Source organism: Antechinus flavipes, chromosome 2 (genome assembly GCF_016432865.1).
Source record: "Antechinus flavipes isolate AdamAnt ecotype Samford, QLD, Australia chromosome 2, AdamAnt_v2, whole genome shotgun sequence".
Taxonomy (NCBI): domain Eukaryota; kingdom Metazoa; phylum Chordata; class Mammalia; order Dasyuromorphia; family Dasyuridae; genus Antechinus; species Antechinus flavipes.
In genome coordinates this window covers 541,153,192-541,181,150 of record NC_067399.1, presented here as the reverse complement: position 1 = coordinate 541,181,150, position 27,959 = coordinate 541,153,192, and the positions used below count along the sequence as shown (strand labels likewise).

The 27,959-nt window shown below is 40.1% G+C and overlaps 1 protein-coding gene across 1 annotated transcript in view; it reads right to left on the bottom strand.

Moving 5' to 3' along the window:
* Nucleotides 1-23,978, bottom strand: part of IGDCC4 (immunoglobulin superfamily DCC subclass member 4) — a 42,291-nt gene extending 18,313 nt beyond the window's left edge. Inside the window, exons 1-6 of the mRNA XM_051980836.1 lie at nucleotides 23,650-23,978; nucleotides 10,020-10,370; nucleotides 9,614-9,755; nucleotides 8,452-8,585; nucleotides 6,629-6,769; nucleotides 217-372 (exon numbers count right to left, since the gene is read on the bottom strand). Coding sequence (XP_051836796.1) covers nucleotides 217-372; nucleotides 6,629-6,769; nucleotides 8,452-8,585; nucleotides 9,614-9,755; nucleotides 10,020-10,370; nucleotides 23,650-23,719 — 994 coding nt within the window. The 5' untranslated portion in view covers nucleotides 23,720-23,978. The remainder of the gene's footprint in view (nucleotides 1-216; nucleotides 373-6,628; nucleotides 6,770-8,451; nucleotides 8,586-9,613; nucleotides 9,756-10,019; nucleotides 10,371-23,649) is intronic.
* Nucleotides 23,979-27,959: the final 3,981 nt, after the last annotated feature.

Below are 27,959 nucleotides of genomic sequence, written 5' to 3'. Positions count from 1 at the left end.
TCTCCTCCCTATCTTTATTTTTTCTACATAAACCTTCCCTAAACCCATCTTGCTTATATCTGCTTCAGATTCCTCTATACACCAGTTCAATTCATATTACTTCCTCCTTACCCACTTCACACAGTACAATACCAGGCCACCTATTCCTCAAATCCCCTTTTCTTTACTTGTTTCAATTATAGGACCATCCCAGCCTTCCTGGACTCCTGCTCTCACCCAGCACCCGGAGTTCAGCAGCAGCTGTAACAAAATGTCGGGTACGGGGTTTGTTGGCTCGACAGACATAGATACCAGAGTGGTGGGGCTGTGTGTGTGTAATCAAAAGATTGGTGCGTCCAAGGACGATGACATCTGTAGAAATTGGCTTTCCATCTGGAGGTAGAGAGGAGAAGAGAAATGTCCACTGGGAACAAATTGAGGGTGGGAATTCTTCCCCCAACCCTTTTGCAAAACTTGTTTCTCTCAGATGATCTGGTCAAGTGGACACATGTTCTAGTTTCACTTTCTCAAAAACAGAATGCAGACAAATAGCTAGAGATACATTCTTCTATATCTACCTTAAGCCAAGTACTAATGGTTATTCTGGTACAACCATAGCTAAGAGAACTAGGAACTTAAAAAATATATATGCACTAGAATATATTCAGAAACAAAGGTAACATAAAAATAAAAGATTCTGATACAATTATTAATTTTTAGATTTATTTTTAATATTTATTTTAAAAGTTTTGAGTTTTAAATTCTATTTCTTCATACCTCCTCTGCCACCTATTGAGAAGACAAGAAATATAGCAATTATACATGTAAAGCCATGCAAAACATATTTCCATATAAATTAATTTTTAAAATGTATATGTGTGAAATAGATCGAAAGCATTCTAAATTCTTTCTGTCCTCAGGCACTACTCTCATTTCATAGTGTTTAAAGACATTTGTGAGCCACTGAAAATCCCCAGTGAAATATCAAGCAAATCTTTCTTAGGATCCCAGAAAGCAAGGCGATTATCACAAAGTTACAAATATGTGTCTAGAGAATCAAACTGGTCAAATGAAAAGATAGGGAACTAGCAGGACCTACATGCTAGACCTGTCTCTGACATTAACCAGCTCCATCACCTTGGACAAACCACTTGATCTCTTTCTTCATATGTCGAATGAGATCTTTCCATTTTCCTCACATGGTAACCCTATGAAGTAGGTAATATGACAATAATCGTTCCCATTTTAGAAATGAGAAAATAAGGAGTTTAAGTGACTTGCTTACCATCAATTAAAGTATCAGTTAAAAAATATTAGACTTAGATCTCAACACAAGTCTTCTAAATCTAAGTCAGGTGTTCTTTCTGATAACATTCTGTACATGTATTTATGGAACAAAAATCACTGCTATCCCATCATGGTGGAAGTTGACCTTGGGCTTTCAGAGCATAAACTCTGGAAGGTTCATGAGCTCATAGCTGTAGAGATGAAAGAGACCTCAGAGACCATGTAATCCAAACTCCACTTGACAAATGAAGTGGAGAAAGGTGGTGATTTGTCTAAGGTCACACAGATAATAAATGACAGAAGTACAGTGGGAGTTGAAGCCAATTTTCTGACTCCAGAGTCATCACACTTCAATGCCAAGTATGTCTGAATGAAAAACCATCCCTACTGTCTGAATTCCTGCCTAGATACACGTAGAAAAGATTATCAACAGAGTCTGCTATTTTTTTAATGGTCCTAATACGGCTTCCCTTTCCTTCCATATTGAAGTCCATAGAAAAGTGATCAAAGGTACCGAGAATGACAGTTTTTAAGAAAATCTAGAAATATTTATTTATTTTCTGTTTTTCTAGATTCAAGAGTCTATTCTATACTTTGCATTTTTTATACTTTTTTTTTACATATTTTTCTACACCAATTCAAAGGAAAGGATATTATAGGATATGTCTGTATCCCTAAGGATACAGGGATATAGGGAAGCACAATGCTTCCTTTGTCACAGGGATTTGATAAATGCTGGATGAATTGTCTGCTGGAATTAAATTGTTGCTCAGGGTGGTACAAATGGGAAGAATCAATACTAGAATATTCAGCAAAGTCAAAAAGTTGTAGCTAGATGGGAGGATGGCTCCCAGGTATTTCTTGAAGAGAACAATGAAGGAGACAAGAGAGTATATCACATGTCCAAGGGCATTGTTTCAAGGGGACGATGGGTTATCTTGTCTTATAGTCTTCTTGACAAAAGAAAGCAAAAAGACCGCCATGAAATCAAATAACTAGAGGCTGGAAAAAACAGAAAAGGACTGCTTGGTTTGCCGCTGGTGGAAAGTTGAATGTCTCAAGTTTTGCCTTTTAAGAGAGAGATAAACCATTAACTACTGGTAGGAGACCCAATGCAGACCCCTGCAGGAGAGGGGAAAGGACAGAGGAAGGGAGTGAGCATTTTATTTATCACCAACCATGTGTTCATTTCATCCATAGCACCACCCCGATAGTTTGATGCTGTCATTTTACAGACGAAATAGAGTTTGAGGGACTCATCCAGGACTAGAAACTATCAGAGGCTAGATTTGGATTCAGATCTTCCTGAATCCAGGCCTGGTGCTCTACCCATGTATCACTCAGGAGTTAGAACTCATGGGGCCCCGAGCATGAAGATGGCAGGAGGAGGAAAGAGATGCTAGCGAAGCTTTCAGTGCCACAGAATCTGGCCCGGAGAGAAACCTCTCACAGGTGTCTAATTGCTCTCTACTGCCCCCGTGTGGTCTGAGAGAGAAAAGCAGAGAGGGAAAGGAACATTGTAACTCCCTGGCCAAGCCTGAGGGGACAGGCTGCAACAGTATCCTTTTAGAATATACTATTGTTTCAAATTTTATTAGCACCTTTTAAATGGGCCTCTGAGCTAAAAGAGCTTGTCTTCTGTCATCTTCTCATCAGAGGAACAGATTTGTCCAACAGGAGAGCAGTGAGGGCCAGAAGGGGAGGGGGCGGGCAGCAAGTGGAGAAGCAGCTTTGGGTAGTAAAGATTTCTCCTGACGGGAAGAAGAAGAGGCATTTATACAGCACCTACTGTAGGTCAGACAGACACTGTGCTGAGTGTTTTTTAAAACAATCTCTCATCGTATACGGCAACTGAACTGAACTGAAGATCAGTTCTGATGGACTCCGGCTCTTTTCAACAAGGAGATGATTCAGGCCAGTTTTGTGATGAAAAGAACTATCTGTACCCAGAGAAAGGATTGTGGGAGCTGAGTGTGGATCACATCATAGTGTTTTCACTCTTTTTATTGTCTGCTTGCATTTTGTTTTTTCTCATTTCCCCCCTTTTTGATCTGATTTTTCTTGTGCAGCACAATAATTGTATGTGTATATATATATAACATATAGATGTATGTATATATATATAGAGAGAGAGAGAGAGAGGATTTAACATATTTTTAACATGTTTAACATACATTGGATTGCTATCTAGAGGAGGGGTAGGGGAAAGAGAGGGAAATTTGGAACACAAGGTTTTGCAAGAGTCATTGTTGAAAAATTATCTATGTATGTGTCTTGAATATAAAAAGCTTCAATTTAAAAAATGAAAAATAAATAAATAAAGCTATCTCACTTGAGCCTTGTCATGACTCTATGATAACACTATTATTCTTCTCCCTGTCCCTTTTATAGTTGAGAAAACTGAGGCGAGAAGAGATGAAGTAGCTTGCCCAGGATCATACAGTTAGTATCTGAAATTGATTTTGTACTCAGGTCTTCTTGACTCCAGGATCAACACTATGCTAACTAGTTATCCTTAAGCATACCAAAAACGTTCAGGCCTTCAGTCAAGAATTGTAAGTTGTTCGAAAGATATGTGTTTCCTTCACTCATGTGTCTCCCTTACTAAGTTTCCGTAAGTATCTATTCACTCTTCTTTATGGAAACTACAAGCCTTGGTAGGAGAGTGTGATATAGTTTTATATATGGATGTGATGTTTTAATTACTCCTGCATTTGGGGGCCCACTGCAGCTATCTCATCTTTCCCCACCTGACTGATCTCCTGACTTTATCATTGTCTCTAGGCATTCATTTTCTTGCAAGCTTACAGGAAACTCATACTTTCCCAGTCCCCCACCCAGAATCAGCTCAGAAACCTCTTTCCTTCTTACTGTGAAGGTGGAAAGGTAGTCATTATGAGAGCTGTTTTCAGATCCTCCATTTAATGAGGGGACAGAGCAGCTGTCTCATCCTTTCCTATCTGGCTGCAGGTCTTCATCATGGGCTCCCCCACATGGGGACCCTTTTCCTTCTTTTCTTTTGAAATACAGTAATGTATTAATACCTTGTCTCTCCTATAGAATATAAGCTCCTTAAGGATAGGGACTGTTTAGTTTATAGCCTCTGTACCTATCACAGTGCCTGTTAGATAGTAGAAAATTAATATTTTTTAAAAATCCTCAAAATTTAAATAAATATTTGTTGACTAATTAATTGATTTAAGACGAGTCAGAAGGCATTTAATACGATGAGTAGTGGAAAACATCTCCAAAAAATGAAGTTAACTAAATCTTGATAAGAAATGAGTGCTTATTTGATATGAGAATCATGTACTGTGCACTCATGAATGTGCAGTTAGAATTAGAATAAAGAATTAGAAGAAAGGTCAAAATCAACCTCAAAAATAGAAGAAAAGATAAGGATATAAATTACCACAAAGACTCTGGGTATAATTATATTATCTTCAACTCAAACTACTGAAAGAAGTCATTTGTGAATAATGAGACCAAGATAAAAATAAAGAGACTAGATTTAATTATCACCACATAAGCAATCTAAAATCTCAAAATCCCAGAGACCACTTTAGCAACTGGACAATCAAAGACAATGCCAATTTAGGAAACAAGCTCATTAACAAAACACTATGGGCAACTGAAGGTTGCAAGAGGCAACATCTTATAAATAGTGAAAAGAATTGGAGGAAAAAATAAGCCTGCAAAAAGCTTAGCATGAGATCCACAAGTTAGATCATCTCAAGAGTGTTTAGGAAGGAAAGTGAAGGGACAACATATAGATGCAAAAATTGACCATATTTTCCTGCATTTCTATATAAAATTCCATATGTGGAATGTATGTATTCTATTATATATAGACTTTAATAATTCAGTAATTAACATGCCAAATTAGGAAGCAGAAATGGAACTTAACGAGATAAAAACAAGAATAACAGTTGGACACAATCAATCCACAATAGAAATGATACAATCTTGAAGTTATTCAGGTGTTGATTTTCAGTATCTATGAAAGAGAGGAAGTTAATAAAACAATGGGGGAGAGGGGAATCACAGGGTTGAAGCCAGAAGACATGGATTTCAGATATTAAAATATTATTATGATTCCCCATATTATCCCTATTTTTATACTTGAGGAAACTGAATTAGAGAACTTAAGTGATTTTCCACAAATAATATGACTAGTAGTTAGTATATGAAAATTTATTGGATTTTTAATTTTTTGAGAGTATATTTTTTTATGTTTATGTCTTCTGCATCTAATCTTTGCACACAGTAGGTACTTAATAAATGGTTGCTAGATTGAACTGAACTGAATCTTCTGACTGCTAATCAGTGCTTTTTTTCTTTTAGTTATTCCACTGGTAATGTTCATCACCATCTTCCTACCTGCTCTCCCTACCACACAGATGGATATAATGAGGATGAAATAAGATGGAAGTATTTACTCTCTGTGTTCCATTATCTGGCATTCATTAAGCATCATTTTGTTCTTTGAGGTACCATTCTTATCTATATATCTACAAATGATATATTTATGTAAATAAATGTATCTATAAATATTTATATACGTCTTCTCTCCCCATCTTCTTTCCTATTTTTGCATCACTCTTGGTAACTAATACATCACTTTATACATGATAGACGCTCAACAACCATGGACTGATAAAAGCAATTGTGATATGTAGACAAAAGACATTGATAAGATTAACTTTTTTTTTTTTAAAGATTAAAGCACTCTATAGAGTGGGAATATATGGGAAGTCTTAGTATAAAAAATTGAAGGGCAGCTAGAGGGTGCAGTAAATAAAGCACTAGTCCTATAGTCAGAAGGACTTGAGTTCAAATCCAGCCACAGACACTTAATATTTCCTAGCTGTGTGACCTTAGGCAAGTCATCTGACCCCAACTGCCTCATTAAAAAAAGGAATGTAACATTTATGGTTGTAGAATATCTTTTAAGATTAGTTATTTTACATTTTTACTTATTTTATAAATGAAAAACAAACAGAGGTCTAGAGAAGGGATTGAAAGTTTTCAAGAGGCAGAGTTGTCTTTTGAACTCTAGTCCTCCAACTTGGGACTCAGCATTCTTCCACCACATTGGACTTATTGGGGTAGAATCCCTACTGTAGCTTCCTCATAATAATATCCACTTCTTCCCTAAATAGAAATTTTTGAAAGCGGAGTTGCCAACAATGTCAGCTCAGTCCTTGCTCTACGTAGCTCACCCTACCCCACCATCTTGACTCTGATCAGTCATTCTTCGATAATTCCTTAGGTTCTAGAGGAAGACCCTGAGCTTCCATGTTTTTCTCTCCCAAAATGTTCCCTCCCTGTCCCTCCCTCTTCAACAGTTCCTCTCCCTCACCCTGTCGGATCCAGGACACGAAGGGAGTAGGGTCAGCTGAAGCCATGCACTCCATCACCACGCTCTGACCAGCAACTACAGTGGTGTTCTCTGGTGCAGCTACAATTGTTACATCCCCAACACTAGGGGAAAACAGGGAACCTGGAATATGGAAGAGACAAGTATCATTATACTTAAAATTTTTTAAAAGTGTATTTCCACCTCCATTTTTATCTTATTTGATCCTTGCAAACAGTCTTTTGAAGTAGAGAAGATACAGGTTCTCTCCTCCCAACTCTATCTTCCTTCTAACCATTTGACAAGTAGAGAAATTAAGGTAAAGAAATATCATTTACTTGAAATCACACAATTAATGGGAAATCTGGGACCAGAACTCAGGCTTCCTGACTCTTCAAGTCTGCTTTGGTAAAGAGTTGAAAGTGAAATATTTCTATCCCCAACTCAATATTTAGAGAAATTAGTTGGCTAGTTTCCCATAACATCTTCCCTGATGTTTCTCCTTTTGCATTCAGGGTAGGAGAGAAGAAAAGTGACGAACATCAAAGACCCTGAGTTATTCTATCACGTCTTGGGCGTCAGCTCCCCAAAAAACAGTATGTTAGTCTTGCTTTGTCCACCAGATGGAAATAGAGACAGCTCTAGAGATTCCAAAAAAGCCAAAGGACCAGACTGCATATACAGAGGCACCCTTTCCTAGCAGGTGATTTCTACTTGGATGAGATACAGACCCCTTAGCTTGGATCCTAGGAATTGATGAAGTTGGAAGGGGTAGGGCAGGGGTGGGCAACATCCAGCCCACTGGCCATATAAAAGAGATGAAATCATTTGCTAAGGCAAATGCAGATGATGATGAGCTAAACGCCAGGTACAACAACCTCCCACTGCTTGAGTTCTATAAGTTGACAATTTTGTATGGCCTGCCAATGATGTTATAAATATCCAAATGGCCTTTTGCAGAAAAAATGGCCATTTGTAATCCACTCCCCTCTCCTCAAATAACCTGGAAGCTGGGGAGTGGATTGGCAAGGGATGAGGGAAAGATGGAGAAGAGAAGAAAGAGAAGATAGGATGAGGAAATTGAGATTTTGATGATTTAAGCAGAGATATATTCCCACTGGAAATCAATGGGGGAGAGAACCCCTATATTTTCTGAAGATATCCCAGAGTATAATCCCCTAAATCTCATGTTATCAGCTCTCTGAGCACATGAACTGAAGTGGGGTGGGGTGGGAGGGAGAAGGCAAGTGAATAGGAGAATGTTACATATGGGTAGGGAAGAAGAGAGGTCAGAAAATTGCTTTCCTTCAGTGCTTCATCACTTCTTGTCCCAGATGCTCCCTATATCCCAAGAAGTCACAAAGGGGTAGTGTTATAATAGAGGAAGAAGGAAGCTAATTATAGTTCTAGCTCAATCACTATCTGTCAGTGTTGGCTTTGGATTCCTCATCTGTAAAATGGTTTACCTCTGTGAAGGTAAGAAGCTAGATTTGATTCAGTCCAGTTAACTATTAAGTACCTACTATATGCCATTTATGAGCTCTTTCTATCACTAAAATAGGGACCCTTAACCTTTTTTGTGGCGTGGACCCCTTTGGCCTTCTAGTGCAGCCCGGATCCCTTCTTAAAATATTCAGAGAAAATGAATAATTTCAGTGAGGTGATTTGGATTTTTTTTCTCTATTCAATTTCACAGATCCTCTGAAATCCATCCAAAGACCACTTGAGGTTCTGTGGACCCCAAGTTCAGAACTCTGCTTTATGATCTGTGACTTTATTATAGTCCCACATCATGGCAACATAGCTCCAAACATCAACTCCCTCACCTTTATGGACAATGAGGGCAGCATCGTGGCTATAGCGCTGGTAGGCAGCATTGGTGGCTACACAGTGGTAAGCTCCTGCATCACTCTCCTGCACATCTACAATCTGCAGGACACCATTGGGAAGAGTGATGAGTCTAGAGGAAGAAATGAATTGTGAGATGAGCAGGAAGAAGCAAAATAAGTCACTGTCATCAGTGATATCCCTCCTTCCACTGGTTGCCCCAGACTTGTCCCATTTTGCACTTGGCTTTAAATTCACAGAATCTCAGGATTGGAAGGGGACCCCAAAAGCCATTTGGTTTTGTACAAAAACTCTCTCTGACAAGTGGTCATCTAGCATTTGGTTGATGACCTCTTAATCAGGGGAAACCTAGTACCTTTTGATAGCCCTAAAAAAAGAAATCTCCCCCTTAACTTTCCATATTGAAGTCATTAATGGGTTAAGAAATATGGGAGAGAGGGGCCACTTTCTTCTCAGAAAGTCCCAATTAAAATGCATATTACCTAGACAGAATAGACTGAAGAGTCTTCTCTTAGTACCTTTCCACTGGCACTGAATATATATAAATATTTATAAATATAAATAAATAAATAAAAAATAAAAATTATTTTATAATTTAGCCCAAGGAAGGGATCATGGTTGAATTAATATGACTTAGAGGAATAAATAGGGCTCCTTCTCTCCCAGAGAGTTTATTTGTAGAGTTGTTGTTCAGAGGCTAAGAAACCCAAACTTTGATTTTATAGTCACATGATGTGCACTGATGTTGAACAAAGGTGGGAAGATGATAAGGTGAGCTTGTCTCTACAAGGTCAGAGCAAAAAGAAGAGTGATGAGAAATCTTATCATGCCATCACCTCCCCACTAGCCTAGTAGGAAAGTCAACAAGATGCTTTCCAAAAGGTTCTCCTTAGGACATAGGTCATTTTGCCCTTGTCAGAAGGCATGCCCTCATTCTATAATAAGTACCTCTCCTCTGAAGTAACAAAAATCCAACATCTGCTCTCTCAAGGTCTAATAACAACAACAGGGATATTAACTACTTGTTATGATTTCTAGACCAGGAAAGAAAATCCAGTCTCTCACTGGAAATTTTAAAAACCCAATGCTACCTGCTTCCCAGCTTCCCCCTAGCCCTGTCCCCTTCCAGGGGACACTCACCTGGGCTCAGATGGCAATGTCTTGTGGTCCTTCTCCCAGGTGATGACCGGGGCTGGCAGCCCTTCAATTCGGCACTCAAATCGGGCTGTCCCATTCACTTCCACAGTCTGAGGTTCCGGATGGAGAGAAAACTGTGACAGTGCTTTTTTTGGTGGAGAGAAGGAAAGAAGGGGAGGGAGGAAAAGGAAAGAAAGAGACAGAAACAAAAGAATGGGAAGGAAAAGCAAGTCACAGAATTCTTGGAATAGAAGGGATAAAATTTTTGGGAAAGGACAAGTTATCTGGTCTTTTCTTTAAGTTCAGTTCATATCTTGTCCCCATCCTATCACTAATAAGGAATACACATTCCTGGTCCCCCAGACCCCACCTCTGCTCAGTCCCAAACTAGTCAGACACAGACACTTACTGGAGAACCTAATCACAGCCACTTGGCTAGCCACCACTCCAAGGGGACTGTGGGCCAAGCACGAATAATTGCCCTCATTGTCTCCTAGAACTTCAGGGGCTCCTCCATCGCCACTCTCCTGGGGGGCTGCCTGGGACACCCACAGGGAACCATTAGGCAGCAGATGCAGATGTTTTTTCTCTTGTACTGGGCTCCCATCCTTGTGCCAGGTCACTCGGGCTGGAGGCCCAGAAGGGGCAGGTGCAGGGTTACAATTCAGCACTACTGCCTGCTCAGGCCCCAGGGTCACATACAGTGGTCCCACGCCACAGCCCAACTCCAAGGACGTCTCCTGTGACAACAGCTGCTCTCCTGCAGGGGTAAGAAGAGTGACTTTTCAATATGTATAATGGGAATATGAGTCCCATTTCCCAAAGTCTCCAATCCCTCTATCAGTTCTACAAGCATGCACTGGCTTCCCTCCCCAGTATTTCACACATTCAGGGTCAAGTCAGAATCTACAATGGGAGGGAGACTCAGGGACTCTCCCTTTCACACAGAAATGCTAGAAAAGGGAATCCAAGAAAACAAAATCCACGAATTACTGAATCTAGAGTCAGATATTATCTAGATCAACTCCTCTATACCAGTTGTCTTATCTGAGCTTGAAGACCTCTTGTGAAAGGGCACATAACTACTCTAAAAGTACTCCAAACCACTTGTAGTTAGCATTTATTGTCAGAAAATTTCCCCTTAGATCACCTGGGGAAAAGGGCATCCAAAATCAGGGTCAAGGCAAAAAAAAGAAAAAAAATTGGTCTGTGTTTGTTATTTTAACAGCAGCCAGCAGCCTTTTACTCATGGACTTCAGCACTTAATTTTGTTCCTCTCCAATACATTCACTACATCATTTTATGAATAATAGTTATCTGAGAGGAATCAAAGCATAGTGCATAGAAAGGTGGATTCAGAGTCAAGACTTGGGCTCAGGCTTTTGGTTTTGTGACTCTAGTAAAGACTCAGGTAACTTTCTGCCAGGGCTCTTAACCTTTTTGGTGCCATGAACCCCTTAACTAGTCTGATGAAGGGCCCATAGGCCCTTTCTCAGAATAAAGTTTTTAAATGCATAAAATAATATACACAGAAATGAAAAGGAAACCAATTATATTGACGGGGCAGGTAGATGGTGCCATAGTGCACAGCCTGGAGTCAGGAAAATTCATCTTCCTGAATTAAAATCCAGTCTCAGACACTTCCTAGCTGTGTGACCCCCCACAAGTCATTTCATCCTATTGGCCTCAGTTTCCTCATGTGTAAAATAAGCTGGAAAAGGACATGGCAAAATATTCCAGTATCTTTACCAAGAAAACTCCAAATGGGTTCACAGTTGGAAATGACTGAGCCACAACAATTATATTGATATGTAGTTTTCTAAGTTATTTAAAAAAGTTAACAGATTTACAGATCCCAAGTTAAAAACTCTTGTTCTAAGATTGTAAGTTATAGAATAATAATAATAATAATAGCTAACATTTACATAGCACTTTAAGATTTGTAAAGATCCCATTTGATTCTCACAACCCTGGGAGGCAGATAACTGCCTTACAATGAAAAATGAGAGACAGAGGTTAAGTGATTTGTCGCAGGGGTTCTCAAACTTTTTAAATAGGGGGCCAGTTCACTGTCCCTCAAACTGTTGAAGGGCCAGACTATAGTAAAAACAAAACCTTTGTTTTGTGGGCCTTTAAATAAAGAAACTTCACAGCCCTGGGTGAGGGGGATAAATGTCCTCAGCTGCCGCATCTGGCCCTCGGGCCATAGTTTGAGGATCCCTGGAAAGTTACACAGATAATAATTGTCTGAGGGTGGATTTGAACTCGGGTATACTCTGAGCTGCTGTGGTTGTGGAAGTTCCTTTCTGGGACTTGCCCACATTAATAAAATGACCCTCATTTTGCAAATTTTTTTTAAGAAGAATACATTTCATCAATGTCTTTAGTTTTTACATTGCTTAAATTTCCTCCATATCTCTCCTCCTTCTTCCATTCCAGGAAATTATTTCATATAACATAGAATTTTTTAAAGGAAAAATCATTAAAATGGAAGAAGAGGAAAAATCAGCAAAACTAATCAATATAGTTTTAAAACTCGGACAATATACTAGATGTCTCTTCTCATATCTCTTCTTTGAGGATGTGCTTATTTTCTGTAATTTTGAAACATTCATTTTTCCTCTTTATGATGATTTTGTTCTTTCCATTTACACTGTGTTAGCCATTGAGATATGTTGCTATTCTAGTCTGCTTATTTCATTCCACATTCATTTGTGCTAGTCTTTTTATGTTTCTTTGTATTCATCATTTTTATCACTTCTTATAGCAGAGTAAAATTCAATCACATTCATATGTTGCTATTTGTTTAATCATTTCTCAATTAGTAGAATGTTGTATTTTTTTTTTAATGAAATCTCAGGAAGGAAAATTTCCCTTCCTGAGAAAAAGAGAGGGTCTTTCTAGGATTTCAAGATAACCTAAGTAGTCAACACTAATTCTAGCCCTAATGTACTCAGATATTAAAGGGAATTGGTTTTCTCTCCAATTGGGATGCCATCTCCAAGGATGCAGCTCACAGTCCAACAATGCTTGCATAATTCTTGTCCATGGCTTCCTATAAGTGTGCAAGATTCATCTAGTGTGTGTTGGGAACCTTCCCCAAGGTCTTCTGACATTAAGAGGATGCTAATGTGTGCTGTTCACCTATCTTCTCATATCCTTATTAGTTGACCAACCCATCTTCTTTTTCTATCATATTTTCCTCATGGCGTCCGTTGTTCCTGTAATTTTCTAAGTTCTTCTCTTGTTATTTTTGGCAACCTGCTCATGCTTACCATGTGCCTCTCAATTGCCCTCTATATGACACTCATTTTCAATCCTTTGGAACCTGTTGTGGCTTCCACAGTTACCAAAATAACCTTCCTAAGCAACAGATCTATCCATATCACCTCCCTGTTCAAAACCCTTCTGTGGTTACCTATTGCCTGTAGAATAAAAATACAAACTCTCCAGCCTGATGTTTAAAGCCCTCTATCATCTGGCTATAATTCATCTTCATCAGATTTATTTTATTTTATTTCATTTTGATGGTGTAGTGGATAGAACACTGGCTCTGTAGCCAGAAAGACCTGAGTTCAAATATAGTCTTAAACACGTAAACTGTGTTACTCTGAGCAAATTCCTTCATCTCTGACTGCCTTGGTTTCCCCAACTGTAAAATAGGGATAATAATAGCAAGTACCTCACAGGGTAATAAGATAATATTTGTTAAAGTACTTAGGACAGTACCTGGCACACACTAAATGCTTATATAAAAACTTATTCTCTTGCCTTTCTCCAACTCTACTTTTTATCCTAAATGGCCTATTAATTCTTCTACCATGCTGTTCTGGGCTCTCCCTCTGGCTTTTCACTTAGACCACTCTTATCCACCCTCCAATCCCCCCAACATAAACTGCACTTCCTCCTCACTTCTGCCTCTTGGTTTCCTTAGTTTCCTTCAAGAACAACCTAGGTACCACTCAGTCAGATAGTCATAACAAGCATTTATTTAGTGCTTACCTTGTGCCAGCAACCTCTGCTAAGTGCTAGAGATAGACGAAAAACAGGCCCTGTTCTCTGTGAACTAGCTCAAAGGTTAATGGGGGCACATGAAGACAACTTATACAAACAAGATATACACAGATAATTGGAGGTAACTAACAGAGGAAAGCACAAGCATTAATGGGGATCTGGGGAAGCTTCTTATAAAAAATACCTGATCCCAGACCCTTTCCCCCCATAACCCCAGTTCTTAGTGTTTTTTCTTCTCATATATTATCTTGTATTTACTTTTCTGTGTACATGTTGCAGCTCTCAGCAGAATATAATCTTCTTGAGGAAGGTCTACTACATGATATAAGAAGATGAAAAATAAAAGAGACTGTAAGACCCATTATTAAGAACAGTAGAGTTTCAGCCCCTTCCCCTCCTTGAATTTTGGGTGCTTTTTAACTCTTTGAAGGTAACTTGCCTTAGAAGGGTATTTGGAAATCCTTTTACAGAAAGCTAAAACAAAGAGTGTCTAACTCTGTGTGTGTGTGTGTGTGTGTGTGTGTGTGTGTGTGTGTGTGTGTGTGTTTATGTGGCCTGGGGCAAGGGAAGAGGGAGAGATTGGGGATAGAGGGTTTGGCTTGGCTGGGCTGGGCTTCCTGTCTACTCTAGAAGCTGTGCAGTTGGTTTGGATTTCAAGGGAGAAAAACCACACACTATACAATCCAAGCATCCTACAACCCTCCCCCTACTCCCTCTTCTCCCCTCCCCAGAGCCTGTCCCTGGATTGGAAAATCCCCTGCCAAGATGGACAAACAATGGGAGCAGTTGGAGTAAGAGCAGCTGCTGGATATATCAGCAGTCTGTGTTTTTGCCACGGCAAGGGGAACTCTACGAGCTCCTGCTGATCAGGGATCTAATTCAGTTTCTGAATATTCATGGCACAGCAGATGTCAAAGCTTCCCCACCTCGCTGAATATCACCCCTGCTGCAAAAAACATGGAAACCAAATTATAGACTATAGATTGGTGGGAGGAGAGTGGTGGGATGGGAGGGATGCTCCCAGGACTTCTCAGAAGTTTTTTCTCATATCTAACCTTTATCCCTCCTGCTACTACAAGCTCCAACTAAGTCTTTGTTTGCTTAACTCAAACATATTTATCATTTTTAGTGTTGGTGCCTTATCCTAAAACTAGATGACCTGGTCGGATCTCTTATCTATGCCTCAGTTTCATTATCTGTAAACCAAGATGATTGATAAGATCCAAAATCTTATACTGTCAGGTCCCAAGATCAGGCCCCTTTATCATACCTCTCGGTTTGGAATAGGGAGCTCAGCACATAGTAGGTATTCAATAAAAATTTGCTGACTGATTTATTAATTGATTGATACAGTTTAAGCTCATTTATTCCCCAACTTCCCATCCTCCTCACCCCCTAATCATCTTTCAATTTGCAGAGTGAGATCTCTGGCAGAGATACTGAGTTTCTCTGCTTGAAAGCCTTCAGGCTAACTCTTGATCTTCCTTTTCTAACAGAATATTTTGCCCACTTACAGGAGAGATGAGATTTTATGTGGTTAAATGGAACTTGGATGGAAAGGAGATTAATAGCCCAAAGCACAGAGCCAGCTCTGCTGCAGCTCAACAGGATTAGTGGGGCTCCAGTCTTTCCCTTTCCCGAGGAGGATCCTCCAAGCTGCATTTTTCAATGAAATATCAAGAAGGGGGAGTTGTTGGGCAGAGGGGGGAAGGGTCTTTCCAGCATTTCAAGATACCTAATTAGTTAAGCTTAAAAAATGCCATAAAAATTAATGCCTTGACATTTGCAGTCTAACGAGTTTCTCCCCTCTGAAGCTCCTCCATCTAGGGGCCCAACCAGATTTTAAACTTATTTTCTGCAGATTGCTGTTCCTGGAAAATTCCCCATGTAGTCATTCTCCTTTTCCTTAGCCCTTCTGAAGGGAGCTGGGTGGGGGAAGAGGGGAAACAAAACCATTGTCTCTTAGAGACACCCCCATAATCCCCCTCACACACACTGCATGATATACTTTTCTCTCTTCCCCTCCCCCTTCAACAGCTGGAAGGGGAGAAAGGAACTACTTCTTAGGATATAGGGGGACTCTCCCTCCTCTTCTTCCCTCTCCCCTCACTCCAACACTCCAGAGACTGGAACAGTAGACTAAGCAAGAACAGAGTGGAAAGAGAGAGAAATAACCAAGATATCTCCAATTTCCAGAAATGTTAAAGAGATATGCAGAGAGGCAGGCACAGACAGAGACAGACACAGAGACACAAAACCGGGAGAGATGGAGGAGCAAATACCAAGAGACAGAGTGGTAGACAAAAACAGAGAGAGACAAATAGACAGGCAGACAGGAAGATTTATACGGAGAAAGGCTGAGAGAGCAACATAGAGATTCATAGAGTTGGAAGAAACCTCAGATATAATCTAATCCGGTTTCCCATCCAGTGCAGAACCGGTCCCACTAACTGGTCTTGCAGTCTTTCTGAACATTGAGTTGATTCATTAAGTGATCAATTCAATTGTTAAGTAGTTCTAATTTTTGGAAAGTACTTCCCCAACAAAATTGAAATCTGCCTGCCAAATTTAGAGTTAACTCTCTCCTCTCCTTTCCCAAATATGGAATCTGAGTCCTGGGGAGATTAAATAAATGACTTGCCCAGAGTAGGGACATTTGAACCTAATAAATCTTCTGACTACAGTCAGTGCTCTTTCTATATTATCAGATCCATAGTTCAACCCTCCCAAACTAGCCAGACTAAATCTACTCCTTCCAAATGACTTGCGGCTTTCTCCGTCCAGATGGGAATTCACTCCACCCAAAAAAATGGTATCCAACAATAACTCATAGCCTCAGAGGATTGTCTGAAGTTCAGAAAAAGTGATCACAGGTCAAGTAAATTCCAGAGAAATTTGAACCCAAATTCCTGATTCTAACTCCACTACTCTATCCATTCTACTGTATTACCTCTGTCCTGATACACAGCAGGCACTTTAAAAGTGCTTGTTGAACGTGGCCCAGAAGAAAAGAAAAGATATCTCCCTCCATTCTACCCAGAGATGGGGGATGATGAGTGTGAAACATCAAGCCTGTCAGATTTAGTTGATGTGGCTGCTTAGTTATGCTGAGATTTCTCCCCCCCCACCCCCTTTTTGTTCTTTGTTATGAAGGATGGCTCTCTGAGCAGTGGAGCAGGAGGGAAGTATTTGAAAATTAAGTTGACATAAAAAGAAAAGATAACAATGTAATTTTTTTTTAAATCAAGAGGGATTCAGTCCACAAAGCTGAAATATTCATGTAATTCAACTGATCTCCCTTCAAATACTTGAAGACATTTAACTTTCTATCCCCACCTTTCCTTCTTCTAGATCTAGTTCCTTCAATTGTTTCTTACAAAATGTTTCCAAGCTTTTTACGATCTTGGTTACCCACATCTGAATATCCCAGTTTGTCAATGTCTACAGAGATGGACTCACCTGATCCTAGAGGTGATGTGATATAATGCCCAAACTGCTAGATCTGAAGTCAGGAGACCTTACTACATTTTGCTCATTAGACCTTGAGAAGATCTTTCACTATCTGAACTTCAGTTTCTTCCCATCTGTAGAATGGGGTGACTGGATTACATGATCTTTGAGGTTCTTTCTAGTTCTCAGTCTATGCTCTTCAATTTGGAACCAGGCCCAAAGGGCTATCAAATTGTGCATATCCTTTGATCCAGCTGTGTCTCTACTGGATCTGTATCCTAAAGATGTCAGAAAAGAGGGAAAAGGACCCATATGTGCAAAAATATTTGTAGCAGTCCTTTTTGTAGTGGCAAAGAATTGTCATTTGAGGGGATATCCATCAACTGGGGAATGGATGAATGAGTTGTAGTATATGAATATAACGGAATATCATTGTTTTATGATAAAAGCAGGCTAATTTTAGAAGTCTGTAAACATTTACATGAATTGATGCTGAGTACAGTGAGCAGTACCAGGAGAACATTGTACACAGTAAGAACAAGATTATGAGATAATCAGCTACAATAGAACTGTCTCTTCTCAGCAATACATTGATCAAAGATATTTCCAATAGACTTGGGATGGAAAATCCCACATTCAGAGAAAGAACTATGGAATGCTGATCGAAGCATTATGATTTTCATTTTGTTTTTGTTTTTGTATTCTGATGATTTTCCCCTTTTATTTTGATTCTTCTTTCGCATGACTAATATTTTAAAATTTTTTTTTTTAGTAAAAATACTAAATATTTTTAATATGATTGCAGGTGTAAAACCCATATCAATTGTAAGAAAAATAGCAATTAAAAACTTATAAAAGTAAATGTTGAAAACTAATAATAAAAATAAAAATAAATCTATGCTCTCCTAACTACTGAATCCTATTGGACCTCAGAGGAAGAAGTGAATAAGCAAAATAACTTCTATGTACCAGGCATTGTGCTAAATGTTTTACAAATCTCATCTCAAGGCCCAGTGTTCCTCTAGAGACTAGATCTATTCCTTTATCTTCAATGAATCCTTAGAAAGTTAGGTCCAAATCCTTTATAGAAGGAACAGAAGACTAATTGTCTCCTAACAGTTTGAATATATGGAATTGAAGTGCTCTCTGACATCTATCCATCTTCCCCTTCTCCTTTCTCTTTCTCAGAAAGATGTCCTCCCCCAACCATTCTCTGACTGTGGCAGATTGGGGTCTCAGTCTGATCTCATCCCCAAAACACATGGGCCTCAAACCAATTCTTGAGAACCTCCTTACCCCTTACCCCAGGCTTTCCTCCTGGCAGAGCCATCTGCTCCACATCTGGAATATCATGTGCAGATCTGGCTCCCCCCATCTCAAATACAAATTTAAAAAACTGGAAGAGGTCCATAGAGGGGCAATTCAAATTATCAAAGGCATGAAAGGCATTCTACAAAAACTGGGTTTTCTCAAATGGCAATAACTGCTCAGTGATATTCCCTTTTGTGAAAGGTACATTCACCAAGTCCTAGAATCATTGGATAAAAGAGCCTCTTTGAAGGGTGAAAGAGCTAAGTTTTAGATAAATCAGAAGAACTTAAGTTCTTCTTATTATAATATATTATTATATTTAATAAATATATGGATGAAATAGACATTGATTACCAAGAGATGAATGGTTCAGATTAAAAGCATAAACAGGTTCAAGAATTATTTAACTAAATTCTTGGAGAGGCTATTTGGTATGACAGAAAACAACCTGGACTCCGAGGCAAGAGTTTGTATAGCAGCTTCTAATTGTTTTATATGAAGGTAGAACTGTCACAATATTTCTCTGAGAATCAGTTTTCCCTTCTGTAAAATGAGATGCTTTTACAATCTACATTTCATAGGATTCTTGCAGGGAAAATATTTTGCCAATTTTCAAGGGAGTTATTTCAGATGTACCTGAATGTCTAATCTGTTATTGAGAAAAGCTACAGATATTTGAGTGATGTCCCCAAACATTTATAAAGGGTTTAATATATGTAAGATGCTGCCCTACCCTTAAGGAATTAACATGGAAAGATGGCAGAGGGAGGGAGAAGATACAATCTATTCATTAGTAAGCATATACAAAGTAATATCAGATTCTTTCAAGAAAAAGAGAATATTAACAAGCAGTAGGATCAGGAAAGGCATCATCTAGAAGGTGGCTCCTGAGCTATGTTTTGAAGAAAGCCAAGAAAAGGAAAGACTACAATCTAAGTAAATGGGCTGACCTGTTCAAAGATTTGGAGATGAGAAGTAGACAGATCCAAGATACTGGGCTGTAGGAATCATGATAATGACTCAAGGCATCCTGTTCATGTCCTATCTGCTGACCCACCCTCTTTATCTTCTCTAAACCCCCAAGTTATGCTAGCTAAGGGTGTTTTGGGGATTTTTGTTTGAGTTTCAAGTGACTAAGAGGGCATCAGGACAGAGGGCAAAGTACACTGTTTGAAGTCATTCCAGTGCAATGTTCCATGCCTATGTCTCTCCCCACCTCCCCCCCCCCAACATGCTCCAGCAGTACATTCCCCTCTTGTCTATTTCTAGACAAACACCGACAATGATGAAATGGGGAAGGGTATATCCCTAGCTGAGGAAAGATTGGCACCTGCGGGCAAAATCAATGTACTCATTGATTCATATGATAACCCAGATATGAATTCTCTAAGAATTGTTTCCACGCTATTAATGCCCAGCTCTTCACAGCCAGTAGTTTCAGGAGAAAGGGGGCAAGAAATGATACCATACATAATATACATGAAATTATATAACCTTCTTTTTCTGCTTGTTATTCTACTATGTAAAAGGAAATGCCTATTTCAATTTGGTGTCTAAATTTGGAATAAAAATAAATTCAAAAAAACTATATATGAAAACAAAGGCTGCTCATTAAAAGATGCCCCGGGCAATCATAATTAAAAGATCAAGAAGCACTTAACCCAACTTCTCCTCTAACTTATTCTCATACTCATCCCAACAGCAATCTCAACCCATGAATCATGGCCCTAACCAAGATTCTCCAAAAACTGTTCCATTCAATCCAACCAAATCCTTGATACAGAATAAAATCCCAAGAAGCAGAAACATTAAGCACCTACTGTATTTAGAAGAGTCATGATAGTTCTTAGAAGACATATAAAAACACTGTCCCTTAGCATTTACACAGAGACTCATCCTTACTTGTATGATAGTTTCCTTTGGCAATCTGGTTACTCCTATAGAACCCTGTTCAGAATCATGTTTTTAAATATACAATACAAAATATGTAGGAATTCAAAGGAAACCTGTCATACAATTATCATATATATATATTGCATAACTATGTATCAAATATATACAGTTATCAAAATATTCAAAATAACAAGTTCATGGACCCCAGATTAAGAATTCCAGGAATAGGAAGACATAATACAAATACAAAATAGCACTACAAAATAATACATGAGATGTACACCAGAGGTCCAATTCAGATACTTGGAAATATACTTCCAAGAAGGGAAGATCACTAACAGTTGAAAGATCCCAAGGCTTCCAGGAGAATGTGATTTTGAGAAAAATTTCAGAAAGGTGGGAGAGTTCTAAGCAAAAGCAGGGGATAACAACCAGCAAGACTTAGATTAATGATGATGTGATGGGAACTTGTGACAAGATGAATAACAGGTAATCTAGATGGAGTATATTATAAGGCACACACAAGCAGAAATAGGACATATCAGGGATTATGATACATCATACTTGTTAGCCCTGTGGATATGATATATTCTCTCAGCAAAGTGTAAACTTTGAGGGCAGGAATTTTCCAAAATTTTTTTTGTCTTTGTAACCCTGGCTTTTATTTTTTATTAACAAATTAATTAATTTTAATACACATTGCTTTATGAATCATGTTGGAAGAGAAACATCAGAACAAAAGGGAAAAACCATGAGAGAGAGAAAAAAAAAAAAAACCCGGAAAAAAGAAGTGAACATAGCTTGTGTTAGTCCTGACCTTTAACACAATGTCTTACACACAGTTTAGTTCACACCTAATGAATGTTTGCTGAATTTAACTGAATTTGTGTAGAGGCAGCAGGAGGAGAGAAATCTGGAGAGGAAGGCAGATTTGTAGGAAGTCTTGAATATCAGGCTGAGTAGTAGCAGTGGTAGCGGCTGTATTTATTTTTATAGTGCTTTAAAGTTTGCAAAGTATTTTACATGCATCATCCCATTTGATTCTGTCAATAGTCTTTCGAGGAAGGTACTGCTATCACTCAGATTAGGAAACAAGCCTAGATAGATGGCTGATCCATGGTCAATGAACTAGTAAGTACTGGAAGTAAGATTGAAAGAACTTTGAACTTTATGTTGTGAGTAATGGAAAGCCATTGAAAGGTTCTGAACAGGAAAATGACACGAAGAAGGGAGTTTGGGGGAAAGGATGCTGAATTTGGAAGTGCAAGTTCCTGAATTCTCAATGTTAGAAATCTTTCTTTCTTTTTTTTTTTTTTGGCATGATCTTGAGCAAATTCACTAAATTTTGAGGAATTCAATTTTATCATCTGCAGAATGAAGAGGTGGACCAGATGTCCTCTGAAGTCCCTTTCAACCCTCAGTTTATATTCCTATGATTCTAAGAATAATCTCCATTGGATCTTAATGACCCAGGTAAGGGTATGGAAAGGTAAAACAGGACAAGGTGTGTACCTACATCTGGAAAGAGAAGGCAGGTTGGGATTAGGGAATCAGTGTCCCTATCAACCTTTATTTCTATCAGTCTGCCCCAAAGCCTGCCTCTCTCTCTCTCTCTCTCTCTCTCTCTCTCTCTCTCTCTCTCTCTCTCTCTCTCTCTCTCTCTCTCTCTCTCTCTCTCTCTCTCTCTCTCTCTCTCTCTCTCTCTCTCTCTCTCTCTCTCTCTCTCATCTCTCTCTCTCTCTCTCTCTCTTATCTCTCTCTCTCTTATCTCTCTCTCTCTTCTCTCTCTCTCTCTCTCTCTCTCTCTCTCTCTCTCTCTCTTATCTCTCTCTCTTCTCTCTCTCTCTCTCTCTCTCTCTCTCTCTCTCTCTCTCTCTCTCTCTCTCTCTCTCTCTCCTCTCTCTCTCTCCTCTCTCTCTCTCTCTCCCCCTCCCCCCTCTTCAATATACTCCATCAGTAAGATTAGGAATTCTAAAAAGTTCAAAGATAGGGATCTGCTGTTCTTCTCTGAACCTTATATAATGGTCAAAGCTACACTGGAGCCAGGGTATGTGGAGGGAAGGATTGGAGGGATATGTGTGAATTTTGCAAAAGATTTCTAGGTCTCAGAGGTTTTCAAGCTCTAGCAAGCCCCTATTTCTCTCTCTCCTACCTCATTTCCCAACAACACCACATGGTCTGTGGCTAGGGGACTCTGAATCCAGCTGGAAAGCCAAAGCAGCTGGAGAGATCCCCTTCTCTCTTCCCCCCCTCCCACTCTAGGCCTTCTTCCACATCGCTCCCAGCTCCCCACCCCCCTCAAGTAAGGAGCAAACAAAGCCAGCCCGCTCATCTCCCTCCCTCCTCAGGCAGCTAAGCCCAGACACCCCCAACTCCCAAACTAAAGAACAGTAACTAAGCACAAGATTGCATTGTCACGGCTGAACCCGGATAGGGATAACAGAAATGAGCTCTAGGTCAGCTGCCCCATCTGGAACCCTTGTCGTCCCGAAAACTTCCTCTCTCGAACTGGTTTGACACACTTAGGTCCCAGCTCCCTCGGGGAGTGGGGTGGAGATGGAAGTGTGTGTATGTAAAATCCTGCTTTGGGTGTCTCTCTCTCTCCTCTCTCTCTCTCTCTCTCTCTCTTCTCTCTCTCTCTCTCTCTCTCTCTCTCTCTCTCTCTTTCTCCCCCCCCCCCCATATCTCACACCCACCCACACCCACCCCTCACAACCTTCCCTTCCCGAAATCAGGATGCTGTTTCATTACTCCCTCTCTTCCTCGACCCCCTCCTCGACCTCCTCCTCTTCCCCTCTTCCCCCCCAGCCCCAACTGCTTGCCTCGGAGCAATAATTTTGATGTCTGGACTCTACCTCCCTCCAAACCTTTAAGCGATCGCCTGCACTGGGATAAGATGTGCGTCATTTTCGCCGTACCCCATAACCCAGTAGCCCCACAGTCCCTCCACAGCCGCCGCCTCCAAATCTCTCCATACTTCTGAATCTGAATCTGAATACCCCCAACCCGCCCTGCAAATCCACACACGCCTCCCGCCACGGACGCCCCAAAGTCACAGAACTCTCCACACCCCAGAAACCGCATGATCTCCCCTAAACCTGACAACCTCACTGCACCCCACCCCATCCAACCTTGTACCACAGATACGCGCATAAACAATACTAGCACACACACACCGAACACAGCCACGCACCTCAAAGCACAGACCCGCGTACACCCTGGGGACACAGGCACACACTGGGGCACAGGAGCGCGGGCGCGAACGCGCGCGCGCACACACTCACACTCACACACACATATACACACACTTATACACGGGCACACGCAGTCCCCTTCCCCCTCCTCATCCTGGTGGCCCTCGGGCCCCTTACCGTGGACGGACAGTGCGCAGAAGGTCAGCGAGAGCACCCAAAGGCTGCGCCTGGCGTCTCCCTGCGCCATGGGAGGGAGCCCCGGGCGCCGCGGCCGCTGCCTGCCGGGGTACGGGCGCACGGTGTCACTGGCCCAGGGAGCCGCAGCTCCGGGGGCGCGGCCTCGGGGGCCGGAGTCGGGGCCGGGGCCGGGGCCGCTGCCTTTGCCTCTCCCTCCCCTCTATCGCCATCTTGGCGAGAACCCGAGCTGGGGCTCCTTGCAAGGCTCAGCCGGCCCCAAGTCCCACTTGAGCTGTCCGCCAGACACGCCTGAGCCTGTGCCAGCAACAACCTCTCCTCCGCCCCCCGCCACCCCCACTCCACCCTGGCCAGCAATGCCCCCCCAAAAGGCCCCACCCCGCCACTTAATAACACCCACCTCCCAGATACTAGCCCCAGCCCAAAACCAAACTATACATAGATGAATACACAAAATCCCATTCTCGCGTATGTCTCTCTATCTCGATGTCTCCGCCTTTAGGACTAACCTCCCTGGATTAGCTTGAGGCCCAGCTTTCTCCCCAGGAAAGGGAGCCCCGGTTCCTGGAAGAGAGGGTCCTCGCACTGGAATCAGGTGTCTCAGAAGCTATTGTTTGAACTCCAAAGGCAGAGGACACTTTTTTAAGCAAGTGGGGAAACTGAGGCACAGAGGTCACTTCGTTTGGCTCACAAGGTCTACCCAAGGCCCACTTCAATTCATCAAAGAATTGAGAGTTGAAATAATCCTCAGCAGCTAGCTAATCCAACCAATACCCAAAAAGGATTCTCTAAACATTTATTAAACACATATTTATGTCTCAAATACTGGGCTAAATTCTGGGGATACAGACAAAAATGAAACTTACCTTCCCTCAGGGAGCTTACATTCTATTAGAAAAAACAACACATATACACATAAGTATATATAAATACAGGGTGTTTCTCCAGTAGTCTTTTATGAGGGTTGGGGTGAATCAAGGGATTACCTCAGATCCCTCATATGATGAACTCAGTGATTGGCATAGAGGTAATAAGAAGAAATTTAGATTGTGCAGTCAGCTACTGTTCTCTAGAATCAATCCACCTCTTTCCTATCCTTCAAGGCTTGACTTTTGTCAACTCCTCCCCGAAGCTTTGTTTGAACATCCTATCTGGCATTGATTTCTTTCCTCCTTTCATTTTCTGAACTTCCAAAGCATTCATTATCAAGCCTCACACCAACCAGCAATTCCGGGCACTTTCTTGTTTTGTTCTTTAATGGTTACATATATATGATAATTTTATTACCCTGATGAGGATGTAAGTTATTTTTAAGTTGTCCTTTTTAAAAATTTTCAAATAGTATTTTATTTTTCCCCAGTTACATATCAAGAAAATTTTTAGCATTCATTTTTACAAGATTTTGAGTTCCAAATTTTTCTCCATTCCTCTGTTCCTTCCCCTCTTCCAAAGATGGAAGGCAGTTTGATATAGTTTTAGATGTGTTTATGTAAAACACATTGCCATATTAATTACTGTTGTGAAAGAAGAAACAAATCAAAAGGGGAAAAAACACAAGAATAAAATATATGAAAAAAATTGCTTTGATCTATATTCAGAGTTATGAATCATAACTACATCATTGTGTTGCTGAGAAGAGCTGATACAATCATAATTGATCATCTCACAATGTTGTTACTGTATACAGTGTTTTCCTGGTTCTGCTCACTTGACTCGGCATCAGTTCATTTGTCTTTCCAGTTTTTTTCTGAAATCTGCCTGTTCATTTCTTATTGTGCAATAGTATTCCATTACATTCATATATCACTGCTTGTTTGAAATTGAAAACAATTGCCTTGCTTTAAAAAAAAAAAAAAAGCTAGTTAGAAGGTATAGGGTAGAAAGAAAGCTAATTTAGCCATGAGAGTTCTAGAGTTCAAAGTCTGCCTCTGATGTTGACTCCCTGTGTGATCTTGAGCAAGTCACTTAAGTTGCCTCTGTCTTAGTTGCCTTCTCTGTGAATGTAAGGGGTTGGACTTGATGACTTTTAAGGTCCCTTCTAGTTCTCTTCTAGCTATCAACCAGTGATCTTATTATTCTGACTCTGATACTATTCCCTACTTCTGAGTTTCCTTTCCCTATAACATCAAAGGATTGACTTCTAAGGGCCCTCTCAATATTAATATTGACTTATTAACTTTTAATTTATGAAACAAAGATGAATAAAAATGAATTCATCTTGAATGTCTGCTTCAGCATATTGATGAAACTCCCACTCATTATGTCCTATGCAATGGGAATACAAAAACCAAAGTGAAATAATCTCTGAACCTATGGTCTGTAGTCTATCAGAAAATAGAATATACACACTTAATTCCCCAAGGATACTTTCTTTTCCTTAGTCCGAGATATATTTTGGTTTGTGTTTAACTTCTACCACCAAAGACCAATCGCCTTCCACCTCAACTTTCATCTCCACCCCCAACAATTTTATGTTTTGACTGTGTTCAAAAATATTCCAGTCTCCCAAGGTTCCATAGTTCCCCATTCAAGTCTTGGAAAAAGAAGGTAGACTATTTTTGTCTTGGTGGCCACTCATCTAAATAGGACATTTTGACTCAGGCTAGACAGATTGACTAGAGCTTGAAATGCTAATGTTAGCTGGACAACAGTGTTTATCCTGAACCATAATTTGCCTTTAATGGCATGAAAGTCTTTAAAAGCTGTGTACCTTTCTAGGTATCCAATGCCCTCCATTGTGATAATTTACTGATCTTTCTGGCAGGCTCCCAAAATTAGGTCTTTTACCCTTATCACCACGACTTTATTTCTTACATACACACACATACATATACATATATATATATATATATATATAATCTTTTATATATTTTGTTAATATATCACATATTACATATTATATATAATAGCTTTTTATTTTTCCAAATAGATGCAAAGATAGTTTTCAAATTTCACCCTCGAAAAATCATGTGTTCCAAATTTTTCTCCCTGTCTTCCTTCCCCCTCCCCTAGACAGCAAGCAATCCAGTATAGGTTAAACATGTGCAATTTTTCTAAACATATTTCCATATTCATCATGTTGTTTTTAAAAAAAATCCGATCAAAAGAGAAAAAATGAGAAAGGAAAAAAAGCAACAACAAGAAAACCAAACCAAGAAAAAAAGGTGAAAATACACTTTGATCCACATTTAGTCTCCATAGTTCTCTTTCTGGATGCAGATAGCTCTTTCCATCACAAGTCTATTGGAAATGCCTTGAATCACCTTATTGTTGAAAAGGGCCAGGTCTATCACAGTTGATCATCACATAATCTTGTTGCTGTGTACAATGTTCTCTTGGTTTTACTCATTTCACTTATTAGTTCATTTAAGTCTTTCCAGGCTTAGCCCACTGCACAGTTTGATAGCCCTCTGAGTATAATTTCAAATTGGTCTCTAGAATGGTTAGCTCAAAATTCAACCAATAATGAATGTATTAGTGTCTGTTTTCCCACATCTCCTCCAGCATTTATCATTATCTTTTCCTATCATCTTAGCCAATCTGAAAGGGGGCAAAGTTGTCTTAATTTGCATTTCTCTAATCAATAGTGATTTAGAGCATTTTTTCATATGACTAGAAATGGCTTTTGTTGGAATACACGGGAGCCACCTGACAGTGGCTGCTGGAGGTCCAACCCAGAATGGATCTCCTCTTGTGAGAGGATGACACAAGGAGACTGAGAGGCAGTTGCTGTTCTCTGACCTTCCTCCTCTTCCCTCTGCTTCCAATTTGTCTCATTCCCAGTCCACAACACATGTGTCAGCAAAGGCTGCCCTGCAATTCCCTCAGATGTTATGATTCACAGTGTGGAGGCTCTCGGAAAATTGACCTGTCCCTTAACAGGCTTTAATTTTTTCATCTGAAAATTATTCATTTCCTTTGAACATTTATCAATTGGGGAATTGTTAAGGACTATGCCTAAGTGAAGACATCATCCCTCTCACATGAAGTGATCTATTCTACAGGTCTGGATTAGACCTCCAGTAGCCACTGGCAGGTGGCTCCAGTGTCACAACATATAGCACCCAATGTGGAGCACAAGAATCACAAGAAACAAAGAAGTAGCAGTGCCTGAAAGCTGTTTGTGAGTAGGATACTCCCAGAATTCCTTTGGTAATCCTTGGGGAAGGATAGGGAGAAGAGATCCAGTAAAACTTTTTTATTCAGAGTAATTAAATCGGCCAACACATCAAAGGGCCGAGCCAGGAGACTGATGAGAGACTTATGAAAATGCCTGTTCTGACTAGTCTTCT